Source organism: Dermacentor variabilis, chromosome 3 (assembly GCF_050947875.1).
Source record: "Dermacentor variabilis isolate Ectoservices chromosome 3, ASM5094787v1, whole genome shotgun sequence".
Lineage (NCBI taxonomy): Eukaryota > Metazoa > Arthropoda > Arachnida > Ixodida > Ixodidae > Dermacentor > Dermacentor variabilis.
In genome coordinates this window covers 5,932,050-5,956,752 of record NC_134570.1, presented here as the reverse complement: position 1 = coordinate 5,956,752, position 24,703 = coordinate 5,932,050, and the positions used below count along the sequence as shown (strand labels likewise).

The following is a 24,703-nucleotide window of genomic DNA, read 5'->3' as shown; positions in this document are numbered from 1 at the left end:
TGCGCAACAAGAGCGACTGCATAAGTGGAGCCACATCATGTTCAGTATAAAGTCCAAGCGCGATAAGATGCTACTGGGCCCCGCATACTGTGCGCTTTAGGTGCAAGTGAAAGTGTGCGAGGGTGAGACAAGAAAGATGGTGGGTTCACGAGTGCTGCCTTCCCGCGCGAGCAAAGGCAAACGGGGAGGGGAGCGAGTAAACGGTAACGCAATCAAGCAAGCGCAAGGGAGTGGGGGGGGGGGGGTAAATTGGCGCACGTCTCCATTTCTGGCACATCTTGGCTGTGGCTGATCATGGCTGTAAGCGTGGCTGAGTGCATACGCAGACGCACAGCCTGCTTTAGAGGTAATCTGCTACATGTGCAAAGAGCAGGTGTGCCGAGCTGTCTTCACGCGCGTTTAGTATTGGAGGTAGCGTAATCTCGAGTTTCGATGACCCATTGGAGCAAGAGGAAGCCCTGCTGCCGGAGCTTTTCTTGATAGCGTCATCCCAGTGCAGGCAATGCTATCAGCCGTGGGGGCGGAGTGTAGACGAAAGCGTGGCTGGCTTCACTACCGCCAATGTGAAGACATCATCGACATATGTGGCATGAAACCGTATCATTTGTCGCCGACTCCTAAATTTATCGAAATGAATTCCGTTTTTCATTCAAATTTGCTATTTCCGACTGCCCGATAATTAAGAAAATTCTTCAGGCCCTTTCCATGTAAAAAACATCAATCGGTGACTGTGCTTATTTGCACTGAAGGTCAAATTTCAATGTAACGAAATTTCTATATAACAAAGCATGCCGATTTTACTGACTCCGTTACATCGAGGTTTAATGGTTTATTGTGAAGCTAGTTGGAACTAACACTTAAAGACGCAGATTGTCTCTTGACCACTCAAGAACGCAAAAAGCGCGAAAGGCATTAGCATCTGGAAAAGGCATTGCTACAAAATCGCGGCCCAGTTTGCCCAATTACAAAGCCTCCTTGCCCATAAAAAAAGCCAATACTGTATCGTTATGAATAAAGCACACTAAATGAACAGAGGATGACCAAAACGACAAGGTGAAAGCAGGAGCCAACGTTTCGACAAGTGGACTTTTCTTCGTCAAGGCGACATATGCTTTCCTCGCCACAGTATATATATGTGGGGTTCTTCTAAAGGGGAGAGGGTGCAAGGCAGGTGGGTGCGGCAACGAGCGAAGGTGTGTTAGCGTGTCGAATTGGGAATAAATGAATGCTGTGCACAAGGCCAGGGGACCGGCCATCTGTCAGCCACGTGTCAACGTCCGTGTGTTAGCCGCCGTGTCAACGCGTCTGAAACGCCGGCTGAGAAAAAAAAGAAGGAAGAACAGGAAAAAAACGCTAAGAAACCAAACTAAGTGTTGTTGCCTATAGCTTGAAGTTGAGCATAGCGAATAGATTCTAAAGCTCCCTTTGAAACATTTATGCCTATTAGTTGCAATGTTTTGAACTTATGGATAAGGTATGATTTTCTGTATTTTCTTTCGCGTTCAGAACGGAAATCTGACTGTAAAATGTAGAGTTAAATTAATTAAAGTTATGACCTGGTTGGTTGAAATGCTCGATGACTGCTTTGGGAGGCTTTTTAGCTGTGTCCACGCTATGTCCGTTAAAGGGGGGAGGACACGGGTTGTGGCGGCCAAAAATCGCAAAAAAAAACTTGCTTTTTTTATTTATTGCATTTTTTGAATGTACAGCTATTATTGCATCTATATTGCTAACTTCATACCAATAACATCAGTATTTTAGTCGCAGTGTCGCCTTATACGACATGTACTAGCTGAATTTCAGGCGGTAGTTGCACTGAAACGGCACATTTTCCGAAACACGCACCTGCTCTTCCACGTGTGCTAGAGCGGACATCTTGGTCTCATTTGAAAGAGGCGACTTTTCCCTTCAAGTTCCCGCCAGAACGGGCCCCCTTCAGCCATTGGCCACTTAGAAAATGCGCGGCCAAAAAAAGGTACTAGAACGCCCTCCTATTCGTCATTCGGTGCATGTGACTTGAGCTTGCCTCCCGATTGGCGGAACTGCATGGCCATCGTCTGCTCCGCGCTTGGAGCCGCACATTGAGGTGCGCCATCTTGCCCCAGTGTCAACGCGATGTCTGAAACAGAGCGCAAATTTCGAACGCAGCACACGTTTGGTGCGCAAGAAGTGCGACGGATGCTCATCAAAAACTTCAAAAAACGCTGCTCAACACTGCAAAACGCCCATGACACCACAACCTCAGCGTCCAATGCCGAAATCGTCGATGCATCAACGGCAGGCTTAAGGAACGCATAGATTGCTGCGGATACTGTGACAAGTCCGTCTGCCGTGGACCCTTCGACCAGCGCTCGCGTACGGCAAGATACGATCTACCGGCAACCCTCCAAGTGGGGGGAGGAGGAAGCCAAAGCCAAAGCAAAGCTATCGGAGTTGTCTTCCACTCCAGCGGCGGAGAGAAAACGCGAGTTTGTGGGTGACAGTACCGACGATGCACTTCGCCCGCCTGATGGGACTACGTTTACGATTGTGGATTTGAGTGCCGTGAACACTTTATTAACGTTTGCGAACTGTAACATCTGCAGTGGTGCCTTAGAAATCGTCCGAGACAAGCGGGAATACGGACTCGCTGTGAAGCTGCGTTTTATGTGCGCAAACTGTGGAGAGATTGTGTCAGTGTGGAGCTCGCCGCGTGTTTACAGTGCTGAACGAATGAAACCATTTGCTGTGAACGTTTGGGCAATGCGTGCCATGCAGGCAACGGGGAACCAACAGACCACATCCAATGACGTTTTCTCGTTGATGGGCATGAGCCATCGGGCTCTTCACACGAAAACGTGGCAGAGCTACGTGAAGACGAAGTTGACGCCAGCGGCCGATCGTAATCTAACGAGAGACTGCGCGCGGTGGGTTCGCGAACTTTACGCCGAACTGAACGTGGGTCACACTGGGAACATCGTGTTGTTGTATGACGGGTCATGGATGACCCGCAGTCATACGTCCCATATCGGCGTCGGCACTGTGATCGAGTTCTTCAGCAGACGTGCTCGACTCAGTTGTATTGAGCAATTTCTGTGTTGGGTGCCAGTCGGGGCCTCAGGAGAGTGACCCTTCCTATGGAGCCTGGAAGAATGGCCACAAGTGTCAGAAGAACACTAATAATAAAGCTGGGGAGATGGAGGTGGAAGCTGCCCTCATCCTTTTCAGGCGATCATTGGAGCGGCACAATCTGCAGTACACAACGGTACTTTGTGACGGGGACAGCCGCAGTTATCTCGCTTTACAAGATGATGAAGTGTATGGGTATATCCCAATTAAAAAAGAGGATTGCGTGAATCACGTGCAAAAGCGCACGGGGACGGCTTTGCGCAACTTAGTGGCAGAACACAGAGGCCCTGGACATGAGAGTCTTGGTGGAAAGGGCCGCTTGACAGCAGACTTGATCTCCAAGTTAACTTTCTACTATAGATGGGCTTTGAAGACCCACAAAGGAGATGCAGATGCCACTCAAGATGCAGTGATGAACACATACCATCACATTACATCAAACGATAATGTGGCTAATCACACTCTTTGTCCATCAGGCCCAAACTGCTGGTGCAAGCAAAATGCTGCAGCGGCCAATGGTGAGCCGGTTCCAAAACATCCTCGAAAGCTTCCTCTTCATGTGTGTCAGGCTTTACGTCCCATATATGAACGTCTTTCAGACAAGAAACTGCTGCAACATGGCCAGCGCGGTAAAATGCAAAATCACAACGAAAGCCTGCATTCAATGATCTGGGCAGTGGCGCCAAAAGACCGGCACGCTTCTTTATTCATGGTGGAGGCTGCTGTGGCAGAGGCAGTATTAAAGTTCAATGCAGGCAATGCAAGGGCCTCAAAGGACATAATGAAAGAACTACGTCTAAATCCGAGCGAGCAAAGTCGCACCCTCATGGCCAAGAAAGATAGGTGTCGAATGACAGCATCAACCAAGAAGTGCAAAGCATCAGGAAATTTGCGCCAGTCCCTCAAAAAGCGGCACACAGGGGCTGGGAGTCAGCAGGATTACATGCCTGGTGCCTACTGAGCTGTTCCAGCTGTGAATTTGTAAATAAAGTAGGGTTTTGCACGTTTTCTCACTTTTCTCAAAACATGTTTTTGGGTCACTTCACTAGACTGTCGTAGTGATATCTCATGATCTAGAACAGCTAGAGCACTAATTCTTTCTTTAGCAGAAAGCCTAATCTGCATATTACAAAGTGCTGAGAGCAGAATTTCAAATTTGTGCATATGTATATTTCCATTTTATTAATTTTCTTTTGGTGTGGTAGCCTTAGGTCAAGGAAAGAATTTTGATCACCAGCAGAATGGCTAATTAGAATTTCATTTGAAAACTTTTTGCAGTATTGCAGTTATTGCACATTATAGAATCTAGCAGTGCAATAATATTCACTTTCTGCTGAGCAGTTCTTTTTTTTCATTGTCTCCGGAAACAATAGAGTGGCAGCACTGCCAATCTCCTGAACTAATGAACCCACAAGAAAAATTATTGCATATTTGAAATCAGCACAAAAAACTAAGTAAGCTTGTTAATTTTCATCAGATTTGGCCATAAGATGCAGGAAATAATCTCCGCAGCCCATGTCCCCACCTTAATCTGATGTTCATTGATTGTCCTGTTTCACCGATATATTGTTTCTTAAAGAAGGGACATTGAAGCATATTAATCACATCTGCACTTATACAAGTGAAGCTAGATTTGACTTCGTGTGTATAAGTATTAGCGGCGCTTTTGGTGTATAACTACTAGCAGTGCCCAGGTGCAAAGCCTGAAGGTTTTGTCCCTGGGGCAACAATATGCTTTTATTATGGGGGAATGCTGTTGGCTGACTTTTGCGGACACTAACATGTCTTTAATGTTCCTGTTGCGGCGATAGGTAACCCTTGGTACATCCTGGAACGCTTTTCTTAGACGCTCGTTACTTGATAATTTTGGGTGGTATTTTAGTAGGATGTTGTTTATGTTTGGGAGTGCATTAGAATATTTTGTTATAAAGGCCGGTGGTCTGTCAGATTCTGGTGTGGGCTGTTTCTTCGTCAAATTTCCGTTCTGAACTAGAAAGAAAATACAGAGAATCATACCTTATCCATAAGTTCAAGACATTGCAACCAATAGGCATAAACATTTCAAAGGGAGCTTTAGAGTCTATTCGCTATGCTAAATTTCAAGCTATAGGCAACAACACTTAGTTTGGTTTCTTAGCGTTTTTCTCCTGTTCTCCCTTTTTTTTTCTCAGCCGGCGTGTCAGACGCCGTTGACACACCGGCTAACACGCGGGCGTTGACATGTGATTGACAGACAGCCGGGCCCCTGGCCTTGTGCACAGCATTCATTTACTCACAATTCGACACGCTAACAACCTTCGCTCATTGCCGCACCCAGCCACCTTACACCCTCTCCCCTTTAGAAGAACCCCACCTATATAGTATACTGTGGCAAGGAAAGCATATGTCGCCTTGAAGAAGACAAGTCCACTTGTCAAAACGTTGGCTCCTGGTTTCACCTTGTTCTCATTTTGCTCATTGTCTTGAATTTCCATCTCCCGCCTTCCCCCTGTTTTCCCTAAATGAACAGAGGTCATATTTGTTGGCACATTCAGCATTACATGTAGCACTAATATTGTACCGAATAAACCTTTGCTATAGTCTGCATTATCCATTCTTTGACACATTACATTTAGCACTCATAACTTACCAGGGGTGTCCCGAAACTGGGTTTTGCAGAACCAAGGGATTTTGCGCACAGTAGTTAAGGCCTTTTGCAAGCAGTCAGAATAAACCAGACCCTACCTCATTTTAGCCCATTCACTTTGACAGCACCTCGATTTAGAGAATAGATATTGCTTTGTACTTTGGACTTAACAGAGCCATCACATCCCACATTTACATTTCGGCCTTTGGTAGTTTGTGCAACAGATGAGCACACGACAGATGCAACACGTGAGCTACAACCTGAGAGCCACGTCCAAATTTAGTGGACTGCCTGGTTGACATTTGTTGCCAAGGGATGATGATATTGGCCATTTAAACGGCACATTGTAATTGACATGTGGGGCATGTTCACAAGTGATTTGTGGTTCAGGCATGTTGATGTCGGCACGGTGCAGTTTCGATACAGCCTTGTATGCTACGGCACTGCATCAGTTTATACTGTGGGGAGCACACGCGCCCATCTTCCCCCGCGCCGTCGCATCGAGAGCCGGCATAGACAGGAGAGAGGCGCACTATGCCCTCTCCCAATTCTCCCTTGCTTTCGCGACGTGCGCGCACCCTTCCTCCCCGACTCGCGGGCAGGTAGCTGACGGGCGAGGACATTCCCCTCGCCCAGGTAAAAAGGTACAAAACAGCGCGACCGGGGGAGACCCTCTCTCTCTGAGGCCGGACCCCTAACCTGCCGGACTGGAGTACCTGCCGCAACCTGTGAGTGACCACGTTGCCTGACTACCCCGGGCAACGAGGCCAGCCTATTTATTACTATTACAGAGAGGACGTCCCTCTGCCAGTGTTTTTTATTGCCGGTAGCAATAAACGTTCTAACAGTTGATGCCGCTGGTTGCCTTATTCGTTTGAACCCGACGTAACCGCGATTCCCGCGCTACGGGTTGGGGAGTAACACAAAACGACTGCGTGGGGCTAGATCCGGAGCTCGCCTTCAGCCCTAGCCGCACGCAGAGTGGAACCCCCATAATATTTAATACAAAAAAATGCAACAAATGTTTCGATGTGCATGAGGGACACCGCTATAATACATGCGGGATGATGCTGGCATGTAGACTTAAGTGTTGCGATAGGTACATCGAAAATTATTCCGCAGAGCAACTGACTTGTGACTGTTGTGCACAAATGATCTCACGTGCATGCAACACTTGGTTTGAATGCCAGTCAACCTATGAACCTTAAAAAACAAGATATACAAAACTGTGGACATCTTCCAAGACTTTCAGACATGGAGCAGAGCAAGCGTGAATCAAAGGCAACCCCAGTAATTAGTACGAGTCACAGAGATGATGACACTTACCAGGACTTCACCAAGGGAATATCAATGGCACGACGAGTGCGGTCTGAGCGCAGGTTGAATGGCCGTGGAGCCCAGAGCAGGGCAATACCGTTGGCTGTGTTGTCTGTGTATAATGGGCAATCCTGAAGGAAAGGCTGCACATGCTCAGGTAGCTCAAACTCCTCCTCATCGTCAGGCAAGGGGTCCACAGTTTGCTGCAGCAGCAAAATGGGCTTATGTACATCCCTGTGCATTTAGACAAAACTGCTGAACAGATTTGACCTTCCTGAATGAGAAGCTTGTACAGCATCATGCTGCCTGTGTCACAGGCACCGACAAGCTAACTCAACACCCTCAATGACATCGTATCCTGATGTGGTAACCAACCAAACCCTGCACTGCAACAGTTTCCACCTGGTGGGTTGATTTCTCAAAAATATATTTCTAGTAATTAAAGTTGGGTACTGGGATTTCAAATCAACAAAGTACAGGGATTTAAAATCAAGAAACGTAAGTATACACCCAATTAACTTGAAGTCGTAAAACTAGAAAAGATATCGAGGTACATGAGTTGCAAGAAAAGAAAAGCTAAATACAATTCACAATTTTACAGTACCAGTTATCCACAATGAATTCTGAAGTTCTCACTCTGTCTGACCTTGAGGGATATGTATCAATTCATGACAATATGTCAAGTATCTCAGTGAAGCCAAAGCAATTGAAATACCCCTCCAGATATTGTTACGGGGATATCGGGAGTATAGACAGACTGCATTTACAATATATATGCAAGCCGAGTCAGTGCGGTCAAGATGGCGGACCAGCAACAGCATGCAGCACAATGCGTTGGCGGGCTAGTTGGTGCGAATCCATGAATACTTTGTTAAGCGCAAAAAGACAGACACAAGAAAGACGACAGGACAAGGCGCTACTCTCAACTGACATCATTTTATTGCGTCACTCCTTTATAGACCGCTCAAACCAGAGGAACATGCGCAGTGAGCACCATGCGGTGGAGCCACCAACATCCGATCCCAAGAGCGCACTCATGCGACCGAATCCAAAAAACCAAATTCAGCGCTGTACAAGGTTAAGGAAGGCACACTAATGCACAGTGACCCCAATGACTGAATGAAAAATGCTTCTGATAACTCTCGGGCGGTGGTGTCACGACTCTTCTTCAAAATTGTGGTATCACGAAACATGGGTTTGCATTTGCATGTCCTGCGCCTTGTCCTGTCGTCTTTCTTGTGTCTGTCTTTTTGCGCTTAACAAAGTATTCAAGCATGCAGCACCCAGCATCTCGCCATCTTCTGGTTTCTTCTTTTATCCTTCCACAACAAGACCCCCAAGTGCTGAAGCGCCATCTAGACGCATGTTAGGTGAAGCATGCGCAGCAGGATCAGGATGATCCACAGGGTGAGGAGAGAGGCAGTCAACGTCCTCGTGCAGACGTCCAGACTTGTAGTTGACAATAAATGAAAATTCGTGGAGTCGCATAGCCCAGCGACCAAGCCGTCCTGTCGGGTCCCTGAGGGACGACAGCCAGCAGAGGGCGTGGTGGTCTGTAACGACCAGAAACATGTGGCCGTACAAATATGGCCGGAACTTGGTGACAGCTCAAGCTAAAGCCAAGCACTCCCGCTCGGTGATGGAGTAATTTCTCTCGGCAGGTGACAGCAGGTGGCTGGCGTAAGCTATTACGCACTCTGTACCATTTTGCTGTTGGGCGAGAACAGTGCCGATGCCATGGCCGCTTGTGTCAGTGTTGACGTCGGTCGGTGCAGATGGATCAGAATGGGCAAGTATGGGAGGGGTGGTCATAAATCCGATGAGAGCGGCGAACGTGCGAGCATGCTCAGGGCCCCATGAGAACATGTTCTTCTTTAGAAGGTCTGTCAAAGGCCGAGCAACGTCGGCAAAGTTTTTGACGAAACAGCGAAAGTAAGAACACAGGACTATGAAGCAGCACATGTCGGAAGCAGAACGTGGCACAGAGAAACTGCGTACGGCGCGAACTTTTTCTAGATCTGGTTGGACACCAGATGCGTCAACGAGGCGTCCCAACACGGTAATCTGACGACGCCCAAATTGACACTTCGTGGAGTTCAGTTGGCGGCTGGCTTTTCAGAAGACTGCAAGAATGGCAGCGAGTCGGGTAAGGTGGCTGTTGAACGTAGGAGAAAAAACATTAACATCATCAAGGTAACAGAGACAGGTGGTCCATTTGTAGCCTCACAGAAGAGTCCATCATACGTTCAAATGTTGCAGGAGCATTGCATAGGCCAAAGGGCATGGTTTTCAACAAGAAATATTTAGCTCCGTGCAAGCAGTCCAAGGCGTCATCAATGCATGGTAGTGGGTGGATGTCTTTTCTAACATCTTTTCGGGTGATCTTCTTTAAATGGCGCAATCGACGCAAAAACGCCAGGCACCATCTTTTTTTTTTTTTCACAAGGACGACAGGCGAAGCCGAAGGGCTGGCTGATAGTTCGATGACCCGTTTGCAGAGCATTTTGTCCACTTCTGATTGCATGACTCCACGTTCAGCATGCAATACACAATAGGGATGCCAACGAATAGGATTCGTGTCCAGTGTTTATACAGTGGTGAACAATAGATGTTTGGCCTAAAGGCCTATTGCCGAAATCAAAGATGTCACTGTACGATTCAAGCAGGAGACGTACGTCCGTGGCCTGTGCAGAGGTGAGGTCAGGTGCAATCATTTTTGCAAAGTCGTTAAGAAACCAGAGCTGTGAGTTGCAATTGGCACTGATAAACCACTCTTGGCATTCAGACTCTCAATGGCATTCAGACTCTCAATGTCAAATTCGGAATTAATAGAAATGCTCGCGAAGAACATCCAAGCCGGAAGCACTTGAGGGTACAGGCTGCAATCCAGAAGTGGAAGTATGATGTCATTATTAGTAATCGTGACCAGTGTATGCAGAACAGCAACATTCCACTTCAAAGGCACGTCGACAATGGGGCGAAGCACATATTCACCATCAGGAACCTGTAGCTGTGCGGTCAAAGCAACATCAATGACTGCCTCGGGTGACAGACACACATGTTGAAGCGAACACAAGGGAAGTGGGGCAGTGCTCAGAGCATCGGCGAGTTGAGGTAGGTCCAACTGAAGAAAGCCGCTTTCGCAGTCGATGAGAGCAGAATGATGGGATAAAAAGTCCAATTTATGGATAACGTCGTGAGGGCAGTTGTCCATCACAGCAAAGGGAACAGAAGTAGAACGGCCGGTTATACTTAAATGCGCAGTACACATTCCAAGAATAACCAGCATGCCGCCGTCGGCCACACAATGCACTTGGGCAGCTGCTGGGGTGAGCACCTTTTTTAAACGTCTACGTAGGGTAGCACTCATCATAGATACCGTAAAAACCTGAATATAAGCCGAACTCTTTTTCAGAAAACCATTGCGAAAAGTCAACCCTCGTCTTATATACCGGACATTGGCGTAAAAATTACGCAAGTCTTGCAACAATGGGCAGATGAAGTAAAGAGCCGCCTTCGCCACCACCATCACCATCAGCAGTAGCGCGGCGTGGTGACATTGTGGCACTGCCAATTTGTGTTTACATTGTCACAAAGTTATATTGGTTAAAGGCTGCTTTTTCACATTTTGTTTCAAAATGAGTGGAAACCGACGGCAATTCACCGTCGCCTTCAAGAAAAAGGCGATTGAGTGCGCGGAAGCCCACGGAAACCTCGCGGCACAGCACGAATTTGGAGTATTCGAAAAGAGCATTCGGTACTGGTGGATGCAGAAGCAGCAAACCAACAGAAAACGTCATTCTGTGGGCAGACCACAGAACTGGAAGACAAGGTTGTGGAGCTCGTCCAAGAGCTGCATGTAAGATCGCTGCCTGTGACTGCCGAATGCATACGTTTGAAAGCAGTAGACTGGGCAGCGAGAAGCACTCGTCATCCGACTCTAGTTCGGACGACTCTGATCAAAGGCATTGCTCTGATTCGGAGTAGGGCTTGCGCACTTCGTGCCCTTCTGTATACTGTACACTCAGCCAATTTTTAACAGTATTGCGCCACCATCGACCCGCGTGTTTGTCAGCACCTTATCATCACGGCACAGAGCAACGAAATAGCGAAAGTAAGCGCACGTGTACACATGCGCGTATGTCGTATGTTTCGCCGCTCAGAGCCGTTAATAAGGTGCTGACCAACACGCAGGTCGATGGTCGCGCGATACTGTTAAAAATTGGCCAGGTGCACATGCGAGCAGCGTTTAAATAAATACTGTCACTATTGTGCATGAGTCGCATTTATTTCAAGGCAAGGGTGTCTTTCAGTACTTTTGCCATTGAAAAAGATTTTTTTCATTTTTAAAATTCATTAGTTGGGGGATCGATTTATATTCCGGTCCGACCTATAGTCCAGTTTTTACGGTACGTGGGTTCTAGTGTCGACGTGTGCTTGGACAGGTACACCGTCTATTTTAACATCAATTACATTTCTCTTTGTGAGCACAGACAGGATTTGCTGTAGTAGTAGGTAATGCAGCACCACCTCCGAACGCTGCATTTCTTAGTTTTCCAAAAAGGTGCGGCCAAAAGCCACAGGGGACGAAAGGCAACATGGCTGCGGCAAACAAAAAGATGGGTGACGTGTTTTCAAAGAACGAGACTGGTATCCGCATGGCGATGGCAAGCGACTGTACCACATGTTCCTAGCAGAGTTGTCAGTGCTGCTAGACTCGGCAGAGGGCGAAACGTTGCGGGCACCTCCATGAAAACAGCTCAGGTTGGTCGGCGTGCGAGGTGTTGAGGACCCCGAGTGGTTAACAGTATCGGGCGACATGACCAGTGCAGCAACAGGTGAAACATGTCGGCTGGTTGTCCGCAGTTCTCCACTCAGTCGGGTTGCAATAATGTGGAGAGAAGTGTCGGGGTGGAGCGAAAATAGATGGGTGTTCGTTGGCTTCGGGGTTGGCAGCACAGACAGAATGTAGACCAATGTTTTCAAGTTTCTGGCGAATTATGGCTTGTACGAGGGGAAATGAAAATGGGGTAGCATCAGGGCTATGCAAACAGAAAGTTGTGGGCGCTATCACATCCAGTTCACGGCGAACGATTCCCACCACGTCCTCTGATGGCGACGCATGCTGCTGTGTGGGTAGATCTTCACAGGTCGACGTTGCGGCAGTATTGGGAAGTCTGGTGAATGGTTGCTGGACGTGTCGGATTTTGGCCTGCTCGAATTGTTGGCACTCTTTGATGATAGCATCAATTGTAGAGAAGCTTTTGCACACGAGCAGACTAAACGCGTCGTCAGCAATTCCCTTGAACACGTGCCTGACCTTCTCAACTCCTTACATGTCGTGATCGGCTTTACAACAAAGCGCCAGCACGTCCTGGATGTACTAGAGACGGGAACTCCTTGGGGGGTTGGGCACGGGAGGTGAGTTCCTGCTTTGCAGCAATTTTACGGCCAGCTGGTTAGCTCCTTTTCGTTGTTTTCGTACCACACCTTTGCCGTACCTCTTGGGTAGAACAGGTTAGCTAGCATAAGCGTAAAGTCCCATCTGTTGATTTCACTCACGCGTTCATACATTGAAACGCCGGTGACAGTCCCGCAGAAAGTTCCGGGATCAGTGGGCTGCACAACCATAACCGAAGGGGACCGTGACGCAGCTGGCAACGGCGATGTTGGAGGCGGCAGCAACGTTAATCCCTCGTGCTCACAGTCATTCATGTGAGTTATTACTGTAAATGTACCTGTGAAACAGACATAAAAGCAACAATGCGGCGACCTTCTAATGACTGAAATGCAAGGTCTTGTTTTATTCGGGTAATGCTCGAATGATAGTCATAGTTGCCTGATATGAATCTGGCTGCCCTATTTTGAACAGCTTCCAACATACGGATTAGATAAACTTGATATGGTGACCATGTGGATGAAGCGTATTCTAGTTGTGGGTGAAGATATGAAGTAAGATATGCTAATTTTCATACATTAGAAGGCACATTGCGCATGTTTCTATGCAAGTAGCCGAGAGATTGAGAAGCTTTGGATGAGACAGTTGCTACATGCGTTGTCCAGGATAAGTCTGACGAAAGATAAACGCCAAGATATTTGTAAGATGGGCCAGTTGAAACTACAATATTATTAATCGAATAGTGAAACAATGAGTTAGTGCGCTTTCGACTAAACGTGATTAACTTGCATTTGGAGGTATTAAGGGACATCTGCCAAGTTACGCACCATCTATGGGTTAGTTCAAGGTCATTTTGGAGAGTAAAATGATACATCGAAATGTTTAGTATTGCGGTAGATGATGCAGTCATCAGCGAACCACCAACTGAGGATGAAAGGTTAGCGGGCAAGTCGTTGATGTATATTAAAAAGAGAAATGGACTGAGCACACTGCCTTTGGGGACACAGGACGTGACGTCACAAAGGTTAGACGAAATGTTGTTGACCACTGTAAATCGCCGACACGAAGGCAAGGAGCTACGTAGCCATGAGACTCTTAATGAATCAATACAAAGGGCAGACAATTTGGAAATCAAACGGCAATGAGGTACAGTATTGAACGCCTTAGCGAACTCAAGAAAGAGGCAATCGGTTTGATCGTTAGAGTTATTGTTAAAGTGAAGGTCAGTCGTGAATTCAAATAACTGAGTGTCACATGCGTAGCCTTTTCTGAAGCCATGCTGATTAGAGAAAAAAAAGTTATTTGATTCAAGGTGACCGTAGATATGAGAAGCTATAATATGTTCAAGTAATCCCATTTGGTATTAGTCTGCAGACAGTAAATGGCTCCATAGAACAGAACTACAAGATGCAGCCAGCCTATAAATGTTCTTAACAATGGCTCTTCACTCCTTGACAAAAGAAAGTTAGCTACCTTTGTGCCCTGACGATGTGCAATAGGGTTGATCAAGGGGTCAAAGTAGAATGCTGGCAGGTCAGGGTCTTCCGTCTTGATGTACACTACATTGGGGGTGTGATACCTGGAATTATAGTTAACATAATGGCACATGTTATTATAGCATGTTTCACATTAAGCTTAACCTCTTACACTATGGTGTATCATATATGATACACATGAAACATCTAACAGAACAGAAAAAAAAATCCAAGAAACTTGCCTGGAATCTACATCCTCTCTAGCAATGAAACACACAGCAACAGTAGCACTGGAAATAACTGGTTATATATTTTACATATATTGTTACGGAAGGATGAAAGAAGAGAGAGGAAGAAAAAGATCGGAGACGCTGGCTGCTGCGTGTTGTTGGTGGTCAGCCATCTTAACTACCCTGACTCATCCTGTATATACATTGTAAATATAGTCTTTCTATACTTGCAACATCCCCGTAACAAAATGTTATATATATAGCAGCAGCTAATCACACCATGTGCAAAAAAGTTAATAAATAATCAGATTATCTTCAAGGTTTACGCTCTTGATATCGGCACACAAAGCATACTATGGTGTTAGCTGTTTATTGGTCTCCTGTAATGTTTTGAATGACAAAGACATTAGGGTGGCCCAATGAAGCAAGCATTTAATTGTATTGATTCAGCATGCAGTTTCTAGCTGTTTTTTGGAGGAAAGTAAAGATCTGTTTCTTTGTGAAAGAGCACAATTGATGGCAAGATATGTTTGTACAGGGCTATACTTTTTCTAATTACTATTAGTGGTTAAAACTAGGCCAGAAAATGAAAATGCTCGCAGTGATTCCAATGACGATAGTGTGGTGCCTGCCATGCTCCAAGGGCTAATAACAATAGGAGCAACCAATAATTTTGGCAGAAGAGCAATAATATTTGTTTTCAGCTTGCGTCAAGCTCCTAAAGAGTAGGCAAAGCAAAAAACAACATCTTGAAGTAGGTCGCCGACATTGCCTCTGTGGCGTGATGTGCTCGAGCTGAACATACAAACAATAATAATATAATAATATAACTAAGCATACATAAAAACGTGAATTGGTGACCGCAAGCCGGAAACACTGCAACTGTGCTGGACTGCTTAAATTTCTCGCAAAGGTTACTAGTGATGATAATAACCAAGTGGCGCATTTCTTCTTTTAACAGGTGGATGTTGGGAAGCACAATGTAAGAATAAAAAAACTGAGGTGCATTTTTTTATTTACTGCGTTAGGCCTGTAGGTTCAAGATTTTCTGAAAAGAAAAAGAGACAAACCCATCATAACCGTGAACCCTACAATCATGGAGGCACCTTAGACGCCCCGATCGCAGCCTTTACCACAGCTGCTGCGATCACTCACTCGACTGTTACTCATGAAGAAAAGGCACATATATTCGTTGCGCCAGCAGGCACGTTTTCTGCATCTATGAGATCCACCATTCTATATGACGCACTGACGAAGATATTGGGGAAGAAATGCGTTGTATACACTGGAAAATATGGCAGTTAAAATTAGTAGTAGTTAGTATATACAATCAAACCCGACAATATTGAACTCATTCACATTGAATTATTCTTTATATCACACAATTTCTGAGCAACATAAAGTTACAATGATAATACATAGCAAAAAGTATGGTTACATTGAACAAAAATAGCACCCACTACCAATACAGTCGAACCCGGATATATCGAATTCGACGGGGATCGGAAAATAGTTCGATATAGTGAACATTCGATATACAGATATAGGCCAAAAAAGCACTCGCGATCATAAAAAATTGTGGCTTACCGATTGGAACAGCCGCAAATCACATAGCATGTGCACACAATATGAAAGCGCTTTATTTCACGGAAAAAAAATCACTAATTTTGGGCTGCTTTTTCCTCTGGGAAATGAAGTTGAAAACACTAGTCTCAATCTTCTCAAGACTGTCCAGGTGCGAGAGCCCAGTGCCTTCCATTTCGCCGCAACGGCGCCGAATCAGGCTGAACGCTGACGCCAGTTCAGTGGCTGTGCATGGACGCGTTTCTTCGAAAACACAGTTGCCCTCGTCGCTGGAATCGCCGTCTTGAACGCCAGCTATTCCGGCCACAATGTCCTCATCAGCGAGGTCGGCTACCGCTTGAACTTTGCTGTCAGCATTAATGAAGTTATCAACAGTAACTTTGGACGGGACGGCACCGGGAAAATTGGACAAGTCGCAAAACGCGTCCTCCAAGCACTCATCGTCATCTAAAGCTTCCAGACATTCCATCTCCGGCCACTACAAGGCCTGCCTTGCCGAAACAGTTGGCTACTGTGGCCTGCTTCACGTCGCCCCAAGCGCCGGTCATCATCTGGATCGCGCCGAGCAGGTCAATCTGGAGATCGGTTTCCATGCAGAGGTTTGCGAGGAGCCGTTGAATAAGTCGCTTCCGATAGCCTACCTTGAATGCCTTTATTATACCCTGGTCGAGGGGCTGCAGTCTCACTGGGGTGTTCGGCGGGAGAAACTTCAGTTCGATGTGCTGCAGCTTGCAAGTCGTTTGATGGGCCGAACAGTTGTCTACCAGAAGGCAAACTAAGCGGCCCGACTTGCCCAACTCAGCGTCCCAAGCCTGCAGCCATTCAACAAAAAGTTGACGTGTCATCCAGACCTTCCTATTACAGCCGTAGTGGATGGGAAGCTGTTTACAGTTCTTGAAGCAGCGGGGTGACGTGCTCTTCCCGATCACGAATGGCCGTAGCTTGCACGAGCCGTCCATGTTGGCTGCAAGCAGTACCAACACACGCACTTTGCTCATTTTACCGCCATGATATGAGGTTCCACGAAAAGCGAGTGCCTTTTTCGGCAACATTTGCCAAAAGAGACCAGTTTCGTCTGCATTGAAGATTTCTGCAGCCGAAAACTTCGCAGTGATCTTCAGCCACTCCTCAGAAAGCCACTGCTGCATCTCCTGGCTGCTGACAGCCCCACTTCTGTCTGAAATGGGCTTTCCTACAATGCCGTGGCGGTTTTTAAACCGTTGCAGCCATCCAGTGCCACCGCAAAAGTTCTCTTTGCCAAGAGCCGTAGCAAACCATTTGGCTTTTTCGATTAACATCGGGCCATCCACGGGAATATTTTTCGCTCGGATTTCAAGAAACCACGTATAGAGTGCCTTCTCCACTTTGTCAAAAGCAGCAGGGCGCACACGACACGCTCCCGAGAGACTTTCCTCACCTGCTTTAAGCTTGATGTCCTGTTCCTTTTTTAACAATGTACTTAAAGTACACCGCAGAATGCCGAATGCGTCTGCCACGGAGGACTTTTCTCCGTTCTCGACATGCTGGATTGCCTCAAGCTTTCTTGCAAAGTCCAGATTCTTCCTCTTTTTTATGTCTGCGGATGCTATAGCTCACCAGATGACCGCAATCATACATGCTACACACAGCACGTTGAAACACAGGTGCACACGAGAAAATGCGCAATGTGCAGATGGAGCAGTCCTAGCGAAGCCTGTTCATAGAATAAAGAGCCAACGTTCGAGCAGCTGTCAGCGCGGCTGCGAAGGAAAGACAAAGGGAAAAGAAAGAAGAGAGCGGGGAAAAAGATCGGCGGAATATGCCGTTTCCCCTGAGGACCGGACACGAATGTCTTTGGGAAAAGCGCACCTTCCAGGGGCGCAGTGCGGCGCGGCGTTCGATATATCGAATGTCCGACAAAAATGGAATTCGATATACAACGCAATTGTCTTATACTATTACATAGTATTTTCAAGGGGGTAATCTGTGTGTTTGATATAGCCAATAATTCAATATATGCGGGTTCGATATACCCGGGTTCGACTGTATATCAAACTTCAAATAGCATGAAACTGCCCCAGAAGTCAGCTCTCCCAAACAGTGGTCAGGTGAGCTACTAACACCTCCTTACAAAATGTGCTTTAGCCAGGCTGCGCTTTTGCGGCTCTACAACGCTGCAGCCGGGCACCTACCTGCAAAAACTTATCCTCCATGGCTCGGCTTTGTTCTCTAAACTAGTACAGTGCAAGATGGAAAGGAAGAAAGAAACCGGGCTGACCAGCTATGGCTAGCTATAGCTGGCCACAGCTATATAGTAGCTACATATTTAGTAGCTATACGTTGTAGCTATATATTTCATGCAACTTGCCAATAAACCAGTTGGAAGTTGGCGCTTTGTACTTTCATTGGGCTGGCTCGGCTTTTTTCTTCCTTTCTATGTTGCGCTATACAAGTTTTAGAATGCAATACCAACTCGCCCAATCCTCAACCCTAGCGGTGTTGTTGTTTTCCCATGTGTTTCCTTCGTTCTTGCATGACGGCTAGCGCAATGCGGCAGAATCTGCCATTCACTGTGTAGTTCGAATTTATTGAGTCGAGCGTGCAAAAAAAAAGAAATCTGACGTCACCACAGCATCCTGGGATCACACAGTGATGGAAGAGGCATTTGGTCTTTTGGAGAAGAAAAATTTGCTGTTCGGAACAAAGGAACAATGCTTTGGAGCAGTAACTTACTGAACTGGTGCAAAAAGTGTATAGGTTAGTATTTTCTGAAGTGTTGCATTCAATACGTATTATACTGATATTATTGGTATAGCTATACCAACATGTTATACTAAGAACAGCACACATGTTTTCTTCTGGCACATGGAGCGGCCACATGTGCCCAATTTTGGAGATACTCTGCAGTGAGTGCAGAGGCAAGCCAACATGCCTGATAGCTACATGTGCACTGCATTCTCACACACCTAGTTCACATCGCTGTTGCAGATGCCGAACTTTGCTGCAACGTCTCTTTCTTTCTGCCACTTGACGCCTCGCTGATGATTCGCGCCTTCACCTACAAGGAAAGAAATTTCCGCTCTGTCGCCATTATGACCGCGCACAAAAGCACAAATGAAATTCGACATCGCCGCATTGCGCCAGTGATCCCGTGACCTAGGATGCATACGGATTGGCTGTGGCTCTCGTTTGGCAAAGTGGGCATGCGCCTTGTCGCAAGGCAGCTAGCCCCATCATCACCGCCAAACAATGGCGCCCCTCCATAAGTTTGTTTATCGGTGACGGTGCAGTGGGCGCACATTTTCGGTGAACCTAAGCGGCGTGGATGTATGAAAAATTGCAGATGATTGGGGTTATGTTTATTTTATAGCAAAACAAATTTTAAAGCCCAGCTCAACCGGGCGAAAATTTCGTTGAAGCAAAAACAATCCCGAAAAATTGTTCGTTGTGGCAAGAACTTTTTTGCATTGACTTCTATGTCTAGCTGACATTGGAAATATTTCATTGAAGCGGCATTCGTTGTAGCGGGGTTCAAGTGTATATCAAATTACACAATATATTTAACGAATTCTTGTACATATAGATACAGCGAATTCTTTAAGTACAGTGAATGGGTAAGAGACAATATACAGACAATGGTCCTAAAGTCAAAGACTGCAACGGGAGCCTTGGTTAATAATAACATTGGAGAGATGTATGAAAGATGAGCAAGCTACGTAAAATAAATAAGCACAATCACATAAAATACAAGATAAAAAAATTAAATGAAAAACAATTGTCACTATACAAGCCTATAGTGCATATAAATACTGTCAATACATACAAATGGCAAATGTAGTGTAATGAGCGATGTGAACCTAGTTATACATATAGACAAAGCTTAAGGGCATGACTAAATGCATGAAGGGTAAAGATTTAATGGTGTTGGGTAAACCGTTCCAGTTTAATAGCAGTGCATGATGTCATTTTTCCATAGTTAAAATGAACCATAGACAATAAAATTTGGAGTTACATGCGAACCTGGTATTATTATTAATGAGATACCTGGAATCAATGAAATCATATGAAAGCTGTTTACTAAGTAAATTATTAAACATAATTGTTAGATGGTAGTTAAACAAGCTCGTTATAACAAGGATGTTAATTTCACGTAGTAGTAGAGTAGCACTCGTGAAAAACGCTGCTAGTGATACTAGTCTGTATATGTTTACCTAGGTCAATCAATCACAGGGAACCCTGATCATGACAAGGAAATTAAAAGAATAATAAAAATGGGTTGGATCGCATACGGCAGACATTGTCAGCTCCTGACTGGAAGCTTATTTACCAATATCATTAAAAGGGAAGGTGTATAATCAGTGCATTTTACCGCTGCTGACATATGGGGCAGAGACTTGGAGACTGACAAAGAAACTTGAAATCAAGTTAGGGACCGCACGAAGAGCGATGGAACGAAGAGTGCTAGGCATAACGTTGAAAGATTGAAAGAGTGGTTTGGATGAGAGAGCAAACGGGTATAGCCAATATTCTAATTGACATTAAGAGAAAAAATACCCCGCGCATTGCCCATGGCGCTCTGAGAAGTCAACGCTTTTACACACCGCCTGGACTTGCCGGGCCATTCCCGGACTGTCTCCTATAGAACAAGTGAGTGTGGAACGGTGGGAAGGGCTGCTGGCCAGCAACAGCCTCGACTATCAACTCAGTTTGATTGACAGGGCACGCAGAGCCGCAACAGCCTGTGGCGCCCTGGACTGAGGGCAGCCACCTCCGCTTGAATGGCACCAATGAACCAAGTGGGCTTGATACTACAAATACCATTTATTACTTAAAATAAATGTTTCTCTCTCTCCTGCAATGTACATAAAATAGGCTGATGATGATTGCCTGGCTTTGTAGTGATAGTGCATATTGCTTGGTTGTGCAAGTGCTGAATAGACATGAGATATGACAGTAATATGCATTTCCCCAGGAAACAATGCCGTAATTAATGTCAGTATGAATGAAAGCAAATTATAATGCTAATAACACGTCTTTGGAGAAATGTGCTCTTGATTTGAATACTAATGCTCTAATACCGAACATACACTTGTGCTTAATGAAGGCAATGTGTTGAGAAAATTTTAGTTTAGAATCGAATTTGATGCCCAAAAATGATAGTCAGAGATGGGAATGTGGTGACCATTTCAGGCATGCCAGGCAGTATTCTTTAGCTTGATCGGAAAATCATGAATTGAGTTTTAGTAGGACTGATAATTAAATCACTGGAAAAGCACCATGCAGCAATCTATTCAAGCACATTGTACGAGTTTGACTGCACTATTGAAATCGTGGCAAGGTTGCAGCATTGCCAACTGTCTAGTTTTCTTATTAGCATCCTTCAATTAACACCTAGCAGATGATGCATGCACGATGGTTAGTGGATAAGACAAATCAAAGCGTGTCGCCTACAAGATTTCTAGGCTCACAGCAAGCACTTAATAATCTCGGAGGTCATGCCAATGAGCCACACGTCTTGGGTCATGTCCGGCAAGTGGTAACAGTGGCCAACCTTTTTTTTTCTCCCCACTTACTTCAAACCATCTATAATTGCAAATGTTTTGCGACGCAACCATTCATATTTCAAACAAAATTTTGCAGAGGATGCTTTATATCTACACCATCTCAAACTAGGCTCTTATGTGGCCCAAAATTTTGTTGCAGTTGGCCTTTCGAGCTTCTTGCGGCAGAACAGTTGCAGGACAACCATCTAGAAACTAGTTTATAACCAACATTTCCGATAAGGTCTCGTGAGGGGCCATTCAAGCTATCCATAATAGGAGAGCCTGTCAAACAGTAGCATGCTGGAAATGTGCGAAAACTAAGAAAAGACTGTGTAGTGCTATGAATCAAGATTGCCAAATGCCAAATGTAGCAGCTGAAAGCAGCAACTTTGATATGAGCAAGACTAAGACCAACCAACTCCTTTTTCACGATGACAGTGTGTGTGCCTTGAGCATCTTGCAGGTTGTCTCTCCATCAACAAGCCAATATGCGACAAACCGTGTTACTTTTTCCCAGGTGAAGCAACTCCTGCCTCATGACTGAAGATGGCAGGTGCACTTCAGGGGATCCTGACCACAAGCAGCTCCTAGTGCCTAATGCCTGTGAGCGTACTGCTGGTATAGTCTCAACCACTTATAACAATATCCAAGTGCTAAGAAAATTTCATCGCTATAACCGAGAATTGTTTAACCGCGTTGTGCAAAAAAGCAAATAGGGCACCATTTCAATTGGACAGAAATAAGTATAGACGAACCTACTTATAAAATTATAAGGTTTTAACAATACTCACATGCAACCAATGAGCAGCCCAGCACTGTAACCTTTTGTGTTCGTTCTATCGTAAAATAAGCTTGCTCAATCTAATGTTCCCATGCATCGTTATTTGTTATGTAATGTGCGATGGAACGGCAAAAACATTCAGTATTTATTCACTTCGCGCGACAAAAGTGATATTTACGTGTGATGCTGCGGCGGTCTAGCAGCGACGACAGAGGCCTCAAACTTAATGAAGCTGCGAGCCAGCTTTTCAGCCAGCCCCCTCTGTTCGGCAAACACTCGCAAGGCAGATTCCTCGTTGGTGTTGCATATTCTCCGTGCATGGGCGCAGTAGCACTGCAGAAGTCACAGGGCGCCTTTCTCATTGTGGATTGCTCTTCCTGTTGCGACGATTGCATTCATGAGGCTGACGTAACATGCAGCTTCTGCCTTTGTCGGGCCTGAATCGCCCGTGCTATCGCTTTCTGTGTGGTTATCACTGTGACATTGGCTGACACTTTGGCAACAACAGAGGCATCGACGGCGAAAAATCGAACCGCGTAGCAGACACCTTTTCGCGGTCGCAGCAGTGCTGCGGAGCAACTTTAGGTGTAAGCGTAGATCCTTGTGATCTACTGGGTAACTTCTTCACATGCCAAATGCCACACGCCATAGTCAACGGTAGATCCCTGTCACGTGCTAGCGCGGACACAGGTTCCGTAGTTCCCACCCATAGCACAAGAAGGCAGGCGTAAAGCCAGTAACTAAATTTTCAGATGTGTGCATTACAAACGCCACTTCGGGCAGCCTTTTGTCCCAGTCCCTGTGGGGAGTGCAGTAGCCCACCAGGGATTGTTTAACCGTTGCATTATCGCGTTTCACAGTCTGTCCTGCTGGTCTGTATGGGACTGATTCCCCAGTGCTGGAGTACGCCTTTTCACTTTGCTTATGAATGGTTCGCCATTATCGGTAGACATGGAGCTAGGCACACCATGCCGGCAAGAAACATTGATCATTTTATCGATTATTAATTTGGAGGTAGGCGTCATGTAACGGGAAAAGCTTCACAAACTTCGTGAACTTGTCCCCCACCACCAGGATGTACTGTGGCACCAAGGGGTTGTGGGCAGTGGCGCAACAAGGTGCACACTTAGCTGCTGCATTAGGTGGGTGGCCCATGAACTGTCCATCAGTCCTTTTGGTTTTTGCCAGTGAGGATTGAAAAGCCTGGCACTGCAGGCAGCTGCGGATGCAATGGGAGATATCGGAGTGGATACCGAGCCATGTACACTGGCTCTTCACACATTTTGAAGTTTTTAAAAAGCCTAAATGCCCACTTAGGAGGTGTATCATGAGAATGTGACGCGTGACGCCTGCAGCAACAAGGACGTTCCACGTCCGCCGCCAAGGTCTGTGAGTGGTGGCGCTGGCTAACACTCCCAGGGTTTTACTATACCCAAGAAAGTGGATAGGAAATCAGCGCCGCAGTAGCTCAATTGGTAGAGAATTGCACGCGACATGCGAAGGTTGTGGGTTCGGTTCCCACCTGTGGCAAGTTGTTTTTTCATCCACTTTAATTTCCATTAGTTTATCGTTTCTACATACCATTTATTAAGCACAAGAAATTTCCCCAATGTTGTCCTTGGTGTCAGTCTTTGTTGGCTTCTCATGATATGACTAATAAAAATCGGGCCCCTCGGTTAACCCCCTTTGCTTCTCGTTTATCACTTAGGAGGTGGTCATGCTCCATTTTCAGTGCCACGTCTCATAAGTGTTGGGGAAGCCAGGCGACCTTACATTCACCGACCTACTAAACTACTACAGAGGCATCAGACAAAAATACCCGCCCCCTCACAAACAACTAAATAGAGAAGACGCCGTAGCATGGCGACAGCTACAAACGGGAACATACCCGTGCCTAAACATGCTAAGCAAGAACTACCCCACGCAGTACGAGAGGAAGTGCCCATGGTGTGGAGATAAACCAACCCTATACCATACCACATGGGCTTGCCAGAAAACAGAAGGGCTAGCCATAATAAAAAACCAGAGTGCAGAACAGCGGGAGAGGATGCTATCCAGCGACATCCTGAAAGTCCAACAAGGACTAGTAAGGCGTGCATGCAGGGCAGCTACCCTCAGCAGAGCCCTGGACTAGGGGAACCGACCCTGGAGAGAAGATGGAAGACTCCATCTGAAGCCGCAAAAATCACTGCAAAATAGAGCAAATAAACGTTTTTTATCATCATCACCGACCGTGTACATAAATAAGGATACCATTTTTCGAGATTTCGCTGTCATCAGCTAGGTCCTGTACCCTCTTGGACTCTTTAGCGCCACCAGGTAGCAGGCCAGACTAAGTATTGCAGCAGCTGCAGCAGTAGTGGATCCTTGCGTTGTTCCAAGTGAAACTTTGCAGTGTCAGTGAGTGTGGACACATCAGCCACGTCAACAGGGGCTGCTAGTTCAAAACGACTGGTTCGTTGTGGCTCTTGCCCTTCGATCGGAAACAAGTCCTCTGCCAAACAAGGCTGAGCAGATTTGGCAGTAGGGATGGGGCACCTGCTTAGTGCATCCACTGGGACGTTCAGTCGTCGTTTACAATGCCTTATGGCACACTTGAACCCTTGCAATCTCAACACCCAACGTAACACTCTGCACGATGTCCGCTCAGTTGTAAACATTC

General features: G+C 46.1%; 1 protein-coding gene across 2 annotated transcripts in view; it reads right to left on the bottom strand.

The window, feature by feature from the left end:
* The window catches only part of Prp8 (pre-mRNA processing factor 8), a 376,058-nt gene that overhangs the window by 277,184 nt on the left and 74,171 nt on the right, over positions 1-24,703 (bottom strand). For both annotated transcript variants that reach the window (XM_075684108.1, XM_075684107.1), the window contains exons 8-9: positions 13,923-14,028; positions 7,061-7,254 (exon numbers count right to left, since the gene is read on the bottom strand). In XM_075684108.1, the coding sequence (XP_075540223.1) occupies positions 7,061-7,254; positions 13,923-14,028 (300 nt within the window). The remainder of the gene's footprint in view (positions 1-7,060; positions 7,255-13,922; positions 14,029-24,703) is intronic.